This window comes from Rhinolophus sinicus, linkage group LG06 (assembly GCF_036562045.2).
Source record: "Rhinolophus sinicus isolate RSC01 linkage group LG06, ASM3656204v1, whole genome shotgun sequence".
Lineage (NCBI taxonomy): Eukaryota > Metazoa > Chordata > Mammalia > Chiroptera > Rhinolophidae > Rhinolophus > Rhinolophus sinicus.
This window is the reverse complement of record NC_133756.1, coordinates 116,744,530-116,757,090: the sequence shown is the minus strand read 5'-3', so window position 1 is coordinate 116,757,090 and position 12,561 is coordinate 116,744,530. Positions and strand designations below refer to the sequence as shown.

Sequence of the window (12,561 nt, the reverse complement as noted above, 5' to 3'; positions counted from 1 at the left end):
AAGAAGAGAAGGCCTAAGGAGATCGTCTCTAAGGGCACGCGCAGCCCTGACATCCCACATTCTATGAGCTTCTCTATAACCTGCATCTCACTTGTTTGGTCCTTGATCACGGGCTGCTTTAAGGTCTCTAAAGTACAGAATTTTACATTTGGAAGTTGTTTTAATAAGAAGAATCGCTATTTTATCGCGGGCTTACCAGGCAATGGTTCAAATTCTTTATATATATTCACTTTAGCCGCACAGCAACCCTATCAGGTACTAGCATCCTAAATTTGCAGGTAAAGAAACGGAAGCATAGAGATTAACTTACTTAGCCAAGATCACATGGTTAGTAACGGGCAGCACCCAGCCAGACCCATCCAAGCAGCTTGACTCAGAGTCTAAGCGCTACACCACTAAGCTATGCTGCCTCCCTAGGCAAGGGCCTGAAAGGGTCATCAGTTCAAACGCTCGCAGACTTCCCTCTCCCATCAGGGGTCTTGCATAAAGCAGATGTTCACTAAGGTCCTGCTCACCTGGCAGGAAAAGCTGCAATACTTAAGGAGGTGTAGTGCTGATGTGCCCTTTTTAGGGACTGCATTGTGTTCCCCAAAAAAAATCCTATGTACTAAATCACGGTATCTCAGAATATGACCTTCTTTGGAAATAGGGTCATTACAGATGTAATCAGTTTTGTATTTGTATCATTTGTCTCATGCTCTAGTGTTTACAAAGGACTTTCACATAATTAGTTCACTAGAGCCTCAGAAGTCTGTGACAAGCAGGGCAGTGATTAGGGCACCCATTTTACAAAAGAAGAAACAGAGGTTCCAAGAAGTTAAGTAACCTGCCCAAGGTCACAGAGTAAGTTCAAAGCACGTTGGGACCAGAACTGAGGTTTTCAAACTCCCAGCCCTAAGGCCTTTCTGTTCTGTCACTGCCTTTCCTCGATTGCTGTTCATGATGTCATCTCTCCCCTCTCTCCCAAAGCATTCCTGTCCCCAAGCTGTTAATGATTCTATCTTCTACACCGTGATCAAATGTGTTCACTCTTCTCCATCTCATGCCACCACCCTACCTCAGGCATTGTTATCTGTGGTCTGAATCATTCTAACAGGAGCCTGGCATCTGCATCTGGTCTCTTCCGATCCAAACAGCGGTCGGGGCATCTATGGTCTGCTGCCCAAAGCAGCACCCACACCACTTGGGAGGCTATTGGAAACGTAGAATCTCCAGCTCCACCTTAGACCTACAGAGTCAGAATCTGAATTTTAATAGGCTCCCAAATGATTCGTGTGCCTATAAAAGTCTGAGAATCAAGAGAACGAGAAGACAAACCACAGACAGGGAGAAGATATTTGTAGGAGCTGTATCTCATAAAGGACTATTATCCAAAATATACAAAGAACTCTTAAAACTTAACAATAAGAAAAAAACCCAATTAATAAAATGGGCAAAAGACCTGCAGATGGAAAAAATGCTCAACATCATATATCACTAGGGAAATGCAAGTTAAAACAACAATGAAATACCACTACACACCTATCAGAAAGGCCAAAATCCAAATCTGACAACACCAAATACTGACAAGAATGTGGAACAACAAAAACTTTCATTACTGGTGGGAATGCAAAATTATACAGTCACTGTGGAAGACATGTTGGCAGTTTCTGACAAAATTAAACATACTTGTACTATGCAATCAAGCAATCGCACTCCTTGGTATTTAACCAAATGAGCTGAAAACATGTTCACACAAAAACTTGCACATTTATATTTATAGAAGCTTTATTCATAATCGCCCAAACTTGAAGCAATCAAGATGCCCTTCAGTAGGTGAATGGATAAACTGGTACATCCAGAAAATGGAATATTATTCAGCACTAAAAAGAAATGAACTATCAAGCCATGAAAAGAAGAACCTTAAATATATATTACCAGGTGAAAGAAACCAATCTGAAAAGGCTATACACTGTATGATTCCAGCTATATGACATTCTGGAAAAGACAAAACTATGGAGACACTATAAAGACCAGTGGTTGCCAGAGGTTAGGCGGGAAGAAGGCTTGAACTAGGAGAACACAGAGGAATTTTAGGGCAATGAAACTAGTCTGTATGATACTATAATGGTAGATATATGTCATTATACATTTGTCCGAGCTCATAGAATGCACAACACCAAGAGTGAACCCTAATGTAAAACATGGACGTAAGGTGAGTATGGTGTGTTGACGTAGGCTTGTTAATCGTAACAAATGTACCACACTGGTACGAGGTATTGATAGTGGAGAAGGTTGTGTGTATGTGGGGGCAGGAGGCATATAAGTAATCTGTGTACCTTCCACTCAATTTTGCTGTGAACCTAAAACTGCTCTAGCAAATGGGAGTCTACTTTAAAAAAAAAAAAAGTCGGAGATGCTCTGCTCTACAGATTTGTACCTTCTCCTTCATCTCCCAATACTTACGTTTCATACACTCTACACCAACTACACTGAACCAGTTATGGTTCACCCAACATAATAGGCTCTTCCATACCTCCTCCCATTTTCTCAAGCTTACTCCCGCTGCCTGTGAATCCTGCCTTGCCCTGTCCCTTCCCTTGCCACCACGCCACACAAAGCCTTTTACGGATCCTTGACAAGTCTCAGCTTAAAGGTCATCTCTTCTGTGAAGTCTTTCCTGGTCTCTAGGTTGGGCAGTTTTTCAACCTCTCCTCTGTTCTCACAGCACCAGTATACTAATTGCCTATTTTAAGGGTTTATCTTCCCAATCAAACTGAGTCCCAGTACAGGGGCCATGTCCAACTCACCACGGATCCCTAACAGCTAGTACGTGCCTGGCAAAATATAGGTGCTTGGTCAATGAGTGAAGAAAGGAACAAATGACCAGACACCTAACTCAACCTGGCAAAGCATCTAAGGCACCTGCCTAAGACATGCAAATTCTCTCCAGGGCAGGAATAAATGTCTCATTCTTACCAGCTCTGACCTGATTTTCACAAATACAAATTCAAAAAGTCTGGCTTCAAAGCCAAGGCCCCTTTCATTCTACTATTTCACCTTCCCTAAAGAATTTCAAGTTGAGTCAAGAAAACAAATTTTGGTAAAATGAGAAGAAATAACATCAAATAAGAATGTATGTATAAGATACCATAACACACATTATTTTCCTTAATTAGTACCATCCTATGAGATAGATTATTGTCATTTTCGAGATGAAGAAACTGAAAACATAGTTAAATAATTTACGCAAGCTCACACAGCTAGTAAGAGCTGGGATTTGATCCCAGGTCTGATTCCCAAAGTTCTTTCCTCAGTATCTTTACGAGAACCATTTGCCTACATGCCAATTGCTAGGGTTTCAGCTATTTATGAACTTGATCATTTCTCTTCCAGAAGGAGCTGCTTTGAGACAGGGAAGGCGAAGGGTTTACCAGGGCCCAAATTAAGCCTTCATTTATGACATAAATTCATCTGTCTTACTTATAGCTAGACTGCATGGGACATGTTACAGGGCTTTGTAGTTGCTTTCTGTTCCCAAATTTCTTCTGATCTAGTCACTTAAAAGATTGAAAAGAACAGGTATGCTATTTTTACATTTTATTTAGGTTTTTGTTTTATATTTATAGATCTTATATTTTTACATATTATTTCTACTACGTTATTAATATACTATGTAATATACCATCACAGGCATAGAATGTCTAACACAAAAGGAGCTTTGGTAATGGAGACACAGAACGAGAATGGCTCAAAGGATGAGTAGTGGAAAGAAAAGAGGCCAGGGAAATAAAAGCATTTAACACATAAACATTCACGGTAATGCTGAAGGCGGCTCTGCTCCCATAAGCCATTCCTCTCTCTGCACCCTTGCATACACCTCCATATTCCCACCTCCAAGTGTTTACTCACTTTTCCTTCTCCGTGCTTGAAACGATCTTCCTCCACTGTTAAACATCCCCAGCCCTCTTTTAAAGACTGATTCAAGTCCCAATTCTTCCAGAATGGATTTCCTCACCTTCCCTCCTTTTGTAAGTTCTAAAGACACTGGTAGTCTGCCATATTACCATGCATTAGTCATTTCCTAGCTTGTATTGAGGGCTTATCTCCTAACTGAAAATGTAGTCAGGGTCCAAATTATAATAGTAGCTGGGTTATTGTTGTTACTATTTTTATGGTTATTACTATTGTGTTATTATTTTGTTATTACTATTTGTCTTAGTGTTATTACTTTGAGGATCAACTAAGGTAAGGAAAACGTATGTGCTTTGTAAGCTAGAGAGCTTTACAAACATAAGCAATCATTAATATAAAAAAGAGTCAGAGACATCTCTGTTGCCACCTCATGAGCTACCTGGGTCAGAACTGCCCAACTAATCTGTTCCTGGATTCCTGACCCTCAAAAACTGCGAGATTATAAATGTTTGTTGTTTTAAGTTGCTTTAAAAAAAGAAAGGAAGGAAGGAAGAAGAAAGGAAGGAAGGAAGGAAGGAAGGAAGGAAGGAAGGAAGGAAGGAAGGAAGGAAGGAAGAAAGAGGTCAGAGTTAAGATTTCCCAGCCCACTCATGAAGACAGATAACGGGCTAAGGAGAAAGAAGAAAGAATCATCCTGATCTCATGTAACTAGAGATCACAGGCTTGAGGAAATAAGGTGGAAAAAGGAGCTTAGAACCTCACCCATCCTAACTTTAACTCTATCTTTGTCCTCGTCCATTTGGCTTTCTGATAACGTGAGGCTGACACTGCAAAATTCCATGTTGCTGAACAGCCCTCCAAGTCTCGGCACAACTCATGGGCCTTATTTATTTTTTAAAGATTTATTTTTAAGAAGCACCTCTCATTGGTTCAGCTGAGCTAATCTGAGCTCAAGGCAGTAAAACACTCCAAAGTTGGAGAGATAAACACTGACATAGTCCAGTTTTAAAATTAACTTTGCTAGATACTTCCCAAGCTCAGAGAATTCCATTTTGCTTGTGAAAATGCAGCCAGAAAAAGATTCCAAACGAAATGCTGCAGGACTCCTTAGAATAAACCAAAGGCTCCAGATCCTAACCACAGGCACCAGGCCTTCGCCCATGGAATTCTGCAACTCAGCGCCACCTATTACAAGCCCTGGATGACAGCTTCTTCCAATCATGTGTGCATTCCCCCAGCACACACTGAAGCCCTGCTGGAGGTCAGCATTAGGTAATGACACAGACATTCTACCCACTGCCAACTCAAATCTCAGCCACTACCACAGCCCACAGGAAACTCTTCCTTCTCATCTCCCAAATCTCCTTAGAGAGAGACCCAACACTAACTACTGCTCTGCAAACTCTGGCTCCAAAAGTCTGAGGAAACCCAGGCATCTGTATTTTTTTTAAAAGCACCCTAAGTGAGCCAGATATGCAAACTGGGTGGAGTATAACTGAAAGAGACAGTATGCTAGGATGTAAGAGATTAGTTCCACACTCATCCCTGCCACTTTCCAGCTGTGAGACCTTGAGCAATTTACTTTCTCTGAGCCTCAGCCTCCCCAACTGAAAATGAGTTGTTGCAGGCATCAGATAAAACAAGAAATGAGGTTTCCACAACATCCAGTTATGATTAAAACACTTAATAAGATAGGTATAGAAGGAAAATATCTTAACATAATAAAGGCCATAGATGACAAACCCTCAGCTAATCTCATAATTAACGGTGAAAAACTGAAGCTCTATGTTCAGGAACAAGACAGCGCCGTCCCCTAGCACCTCTGCTTTTCAACACAGTGTTGGAAGTCCTCGCCAGAGCAATCAGGCAAGAGAAAGAAACAAAAGGCACCCAAATTGGGAATGAAGAAGTTAAATTGTCACTCTTTGCAGATGACATGATGCTATATAGAGAAAACCCTAAAGACTCCACCAAAAAGCTATTAGAAACAGTCAATGAATACAGTAAAATTGCCGGCTACAAAATCAACATACAAAGATCCACTGCATTCCTGTATACTAACAATGAAATCTCAGAAAAAGAAATAAAAAAATAATAATTCCTTTTGCAATTGCAGCAAAAATAATAAAATACCTAGGAATAAACTTAACCAAGGATGTGAAAGACCTATATGCTGAAAACTATGAGACATTTTTAAAAGAAATTGAAGACACAAAGAAATGGAAAGACATCCCAAAGAAATATACAGATTTAATGCAATCCCCATCAAAATCCCAATGGCATTTTTTAAAGAAATAGAACAAAAATTCATCAGATTTGTTTGGAACCACAAAAGACCCCGAATAACCAAAGCAATCCTAAGAAAAAAGAACAATGCTGGAGGTATCACACTCCCTGACTTTAGCTTGTACTACAGGGCAACAATAATCAAAACAGCATGGTATTGGAAGAAAAACAGACACGTAGACCAATGGAATAGAATTGAGAACCCAGAAATAAAACCACATAAATATGGACACATAATTTTTGACAAAGAAGCAAAAAACATACAATGGAGAAACGACAGCCTCTTCCGTAGATGGTGCTGGCAGAATTGAAAAGCCACATGTAAAAGAATGAGACTGGACTGCTATCTGTCACCATGTACCAAAATTAATTCAAAATGCATCAAAGACTTAAGCATAAGACCTGAACACAATAAACTGCATAGAAGAAAACATAGGTACTAAACTTACGGACATTGGGTTCAAAGAGCATTTTATGAATTTGGCTCCAAAGGCAAGGGAAGTAAAAGCTAAAATAAATGAATGGGACTATATCAAACTTAAAAGCTTCTGCACTGCAAAAGAAACCATCGACAAAATAAAGAGGCAATCAATTGAATGGGAGAAGATTTTTGCAAACAGTGCCTCCGATAACAGGCTAATATCCAAAATATACAAGGAACTCATGCAACTCAACAACAAAAAAAACAAACAACCCAATTGAAAAATGGGCAGAGGACCTGAAGAGACATTTCTCCAAAGAGGACATACAAATGGCAAATAGACATATGAAAAAATGCTCAACATCACTAATCATCAGAGTAATGCAAATAAAAACCACAATGAAATATCACCTCACCCTAGTCAGAATGGCTATCATCAACAAGACAAATAGTAACAAGTGTTGGAGAGGCTGTGGAGAAAAAGGAACCCTCATACACTGTTGGTGGGAATGCAGACTGGTGCAGCCGCTATGGAAGGCAGTGTGGAGATTCCTCAAAAAATTACGAATAGAATTACCATATGACCCAGCAATCCCTCTCCTGGGTATCTACCCCAAAAATCTGAAAAGATTTATACATAAAGACACGTGTGCTCCAATGTTCATTGCAGCTTTATTTATGGTGGCCAAGACATGGAAACAAACAAAATGTCCTTCGATAGATGAATGGATAAAGAAGTTGTGGTATATATACACAATGGAATACTATTTGGTGATAAGAAAAGATGAAATAGGACCATTTGTGACAACATGGATGGATCTTGAGATTATAATGCTAAGCGAAATAAGTCAGACAGAAAAAGCAGAGAACCATGTGATTTCACTCATATGTGGTATATAAACCAAAAACAACAAAAGAACAAGACAAACAAATGAGAAACAAAAACTCATAGACATAGACAATAGTTTAGTGGTTACCAGAGGGTAAGGGGGGAGGGGAGTGGTAAATGAGGGTAAAGGGGATAAAATATATGGTGATGGAAGAAGAACTGACTATGGGTGGTGAACACACAATGGGATTTATAGATGATGTAATACAGAATTGTACACCTGAAATCTATGTAACTTTACTAACAATTGTCACCCCAATGAACTTTAGTTAAAAAATAAATGAATAAAATAAAATATTTTAAAAAAAGAAATGAGGTTTCCATTAAAGAAACAAACAGTAAAAACCACTTCATATTTGTATAGTGTTTTACACTTTTGAAAATGCTTTTACCCCCACTACATCAAATGACAAAAGCCTACTAAGGATATGGGGTAGATGGAAATTATGCGTATTCTCATTTTACAGATGAGGATACTAGGATTAAAGCAAATAGGTAAAAGGAGGAAAAAATCACAGAGTCAGTAAATGTCAGAGGTAGGACTCAACCTAGGTTCTCTAAGTCCAGTTTTAGACCATCTCTCTATGCAGCTGGTATAAATTCTCAAATACTTGACGAAGGGCATACCACTTCAAAGACTTCCAACCCTGCTGTGTATCCCGCCAGGACTAAGGTAAGCACAAAGGAGCAGGTCAACAAATGCTTCCATGGTGGTACCAATATGCACAGTCAGGCTGAACAAAGGTTCCAAACCAAAGGAAAAAACCTCACTTGTTTCGTTTCAGTGTACGCATCAATTACGGCCATCTAGGGTCTTAAAGCAAAGGGTGAAACCCATGTGCTCAGAGGGGAAACCTATGTACCAAGGGGATGAAAGAGAGGTTACTAGGGATGAAAGAAGTTTCACAAGAACTTCTTGTAACTATGCTTTCTACCTCCCTGCTTTGAGTGCATAGACATACAGCTTTGATCTTGAGCTAAGAGATTTGGTTTCAAACCAGATTTGGCCTAAAGTTACTCAGCAAGTATTTCCAGAAGAACCTCTGGGTCTACAGCTTTATCACAGATTCCAGTACTTTACAATGGCCTGGATTCTTTACAATGACCTACATATACAACTTGATCAAACTTCATCTCTATACTATCTCCTTTAGGTAATTATAGGATTTCAAAGGTATAAGAGATTGTATATGTTTACTGGTTTGACTCTAATTTTTCAGATAAAGGCACTGAAGTCTACAGAGAGAAGTAATCGACCCAAATCAGGCAGCCAATTCATGGCAGCAGAATCAAAATTACAACCCAGATATCCACACCCCACCTCCCCATTCAGAACATAAGATCATCCCTTCAGTTCCTAATGATATCTGAAGGTTATGCTTCCATCTGCTTTTTAAGGTAGGAAATCTTCTTTAACAAAAAAGAAAAAAAAAAAAAGAAAGTTTTATTGAGATATAATTCACATACCATACAATTCACCCATATAGTGCACAATTCAGTGGCTTTTAGTACCTTCAAGAGCTGGGCAACCATCCCACAATCAATTTTAGAACATTTTCATCACTCCAAAAAGAAAACCCTTAGCCAAAATCCCCAAATCCTCTCTGCCTCCCCCACAGCCCTGGGCAACCACTCATCTACCTTTTATCTATGGATTTGCCCATTCTGGACATTTCATACAAAAATAATCCTACAACATGTGGTCCTTTGTGACTGCCTTCTGTCACTAACAAGTTTTCAAGGTTCACGCATGTTGTAGCATTTCTCTTTGATAACAATTAATATTTCTTTGTATGTATATACCCCATTTTACTTATCCATTCGTCAGTTCAGGAATGTTTGGGTTGTTTCTACTTTGGGGCTATTACGAAAAATGCTACTATAAACATTCATGCACAAGTTTTTGTGTGGACATGCTTTCATTTCTGAGTCATATGGTAACTCTATGTTTAACCTTTTGAGGAACTGCCAGACTTTTCCACAGCTGGCTACACCATCTTATCAATAAGCAGTGTATGAGAGTTCCAATATCTCCACATCCTTGCTAACACTTGTTAATATCTCTTTTTATTATAGCCATCCTGAGTGTGAAGTGGTATCTCATTGTGGTTCTGACTTGCCTTTGCCTGGTGGCTAATGATTTTGAGCATCTTTTCATGCATGGCCTTTGTGTATCTTCTTTGGAGAGATATCTAGTCGATGCTTTGCCCATTTTTTAAGTTGCCTTTTTATTGTTCAATTGTAATAGCTCTTTATATATTTTTGATACAAGTCCCTTATCAGATATATAATTTGGGAAATTTTTCTCCCATTCTGTGGGTTATCATTTTTCTTTCTTGATGGTGCCCTTTGAAGCATAAAAGTTTTTAATTTTGATGTTTCCTCTCAGGCACGAATCTTATTATCTTCCTAGTTTGTCAGCAGGAACAAAGCCAACCTTTTAATCTTTAATTTTAAGTCCTCTTTACTACACATTTAGAAACTTGGGCTACAGACCTACTTATTTATAGAGATCTTATAAGAATCATGATTGGGGGCAGCCAGTTAGCTCAGTTGGTTAGAGCGCATTGCTCTTAACAACAAGGTTGTCCACAACTAAATTGAGGCAGTTACTTGACTTGGAGCAGATGAGTCCTGGAAAAACACACTTAAATAAATAAAATAAAAAAAAGAAAAAAAAAGAATCATGATTGATTAAAGCACAATATTAAAATTAAGCAAACACCTAAATTGAGGGATAAACAAAATGGCTATTTATGAGGTAGAAGGTGCTAGGGTAGGGTAACACAGCCCCTGTACCTAGTAAGTTGGCAGCTACTTTATAAATGAATTAGCCAGAAAATTCAAGTTCAGCAACTCATCCATGTCTTTTCTATCTAGACACAAAAAGAGCTCACAATGAAGGTGCAGTAGGGGAAAGGTTAAACACACAAAGATACGAGCCCACAGTACTCAACGTAAGCCCTCAATCATTCTTATTTCAGTTGCTCACCAATCATTTCCTGTTTGTAAGAGCATTACCTATCAGACATTTCTATGTCAAGACATCTCAAATGCAAAGTGTCTAAAATTCTTTTCACCTCAAATGCACTGTGTTTAAAAAATCATCATTTTCCCCATTCTCCAACCACCAACCCTCTTGACTTGTCCTTCTTCCTGTGTTCCCTATCTGGTTAATGACGCTATCATCTACCATTGCCCCCGATGTGTACTTATGCAGTTATATTTTTCTGCAATGTGAGCTATTTTCTGCAGTTCGCAATTGTGGTATTTGGCCTACTGTTTCAGAATCCCAATTCTGATTCTGTCATGCAGTCTACTAGCTATGCCTTCCAACTTCACTAAATGAGTAAAGAGAAAGGGAACTAACATTTGAGTACCTTCTGTGCAGAAGGTACTGTATTAGGAACTTGGCGTGTAATCTTCACACAACAACCCTGTGATATTATCCCAATTTTACAGATAGGAAAATCCCAATCTTTCCTACAGATAGAAAACTAAAAGTCAAAGAAGTTAACTGACATACCTAAAGTCAGAGAGCTCGTAAGTGATGAATCCAGGATGTGACCCAGGTCCACCTAAATCAGAAGCTCACGATAACTATATATAGACAGAAAGCCAATTTCTTCAGCATGCCACAAGAACAAGGCCCACAAGCATGGCTGAGAAGTTTACTTCATATCAATAGACATTTAAATAAATATTTGGAGGAGAGGGTGTGAAACAAGTCATCTAACCATGAGGACATCCAAACCTCTATTTCACTATCTCGTCCATCGGATCTCAGTGACTTTATCAGATACGCTGTTAAAATCCCGATTATTCTTCTAGAAGTTTTATCAGTAAAAAGGAAATGAGCCTCCTAGTATGACTGATTTTCAGTGAACTCATGCTGAGTCCTGCTTCCTCTTCTCAGTTTCGTTTCCTCAGCTATTACTTGCCCTTCTTACTGATATTTAATTCCCAGATTTGGCTATGAACTCAGGACATAGGAATAAAGAAGAGGCAATCAAGAATCTGGAAAGAAGACATTCCACATAAAAATAATTTGGGGAAAAACATTTCCAAATGAAGATATTTCAATAGTTCTTATATTTTGTGATTTCATCAACAGTTTAAGAACTTATAAAGTAACTAACTTTTTTAAGTAACTGTGGCTTCAGATTGTCTAAAATCTGGCAAGAGCATAATTATTTTCGTAGAATTTGCTCAGATAAATAGTTAACAGAACTTTAAAACGGTCTATTTTCCATTTGACTTCAACCACATTAAGAAAGAAAGACAAGGGAAACATTTAATCGGGAAATAAAGGTCTTAACGAAAAAGTAAGTGAAGGGAAGGATAGATCTCTTATCCAGGTTACAAAAAAAAAAAAGGTATATAAGTGATGAGAAAGAAATGAAATACTGTACTTTTATCTCCAGGTAAGATGGATCGGTAAAATCGGTCCTTCTTTTTCTTCTCCTCTGGATTTGGGGGCAGAGGTTTGGAACCGTGGTTTAGGGTTCCAGCGTCTTTGCTGCCAGCTCCAATCATAGTGCTGGTGTTTCTCATTGGAGGGGCTGGGGGTTTATCTTGAATGTCGAGGCCGTTATTTGACATTGTCAACACCACCAGCAGCTACTGGAATCAGAAGAAAAGAACATAATTCTTTTATTATTTTTCAGGAAGAGGAAACTATGTGTTGAAAAGTTTAAAAGAATCCAAACTATACAACTCTTCCTCCAGGGCCCGGCTCAAGCCCTTCCAGGGCTTACATAGCATGACTACTGCTAGCATATCCAGTCAACAATACTCAAAGATATAACACCTACTCTGTGCCAAATGCTGCTGAAAATTCACAAGGTTCTGGTTTTCCTCCGCATTCCCCTATCTATGGCATTAGAGAGCACAGAAAACCATGACGATGTAGTTTAAAAGACAGAAATTCGGCTCCGCCAAACTCAGTATGAATCCCAGTGCCCCTTACTAGCTTTAGAGAAATTCCTTAACCACTTGGGTGCCATTTATTCATTCACATGAAAGTGTAAAGAAAACTGCTAACAGCATTCCATGTAGTGAATCCTCTGCC

At 38.9% G+C, this 12,561-nt stretch overlaps 1 protein-coding gene across 1 annotated transcript in view; it reads right to left on the bottom strand.

Annotated features, from left to right (window-relative positions):
* PAK1 (p21 (RAC1) activated kinase 1) overlaps positions 1-12,561 on the bottom strand; it is a 68,029-nt gene that overhangs the window by 40,868 nt on the left and 14,600 nt on the right. The window contains 1 exon segment of the mRNA XM_074335722.1: positions 11,903-12,113. Coding sequence (XP_074191823.1) covers positions 11,903-12,092 — 190 coding nt within the window. The 5' untranslated portion in view covers positions 12,093-12,113.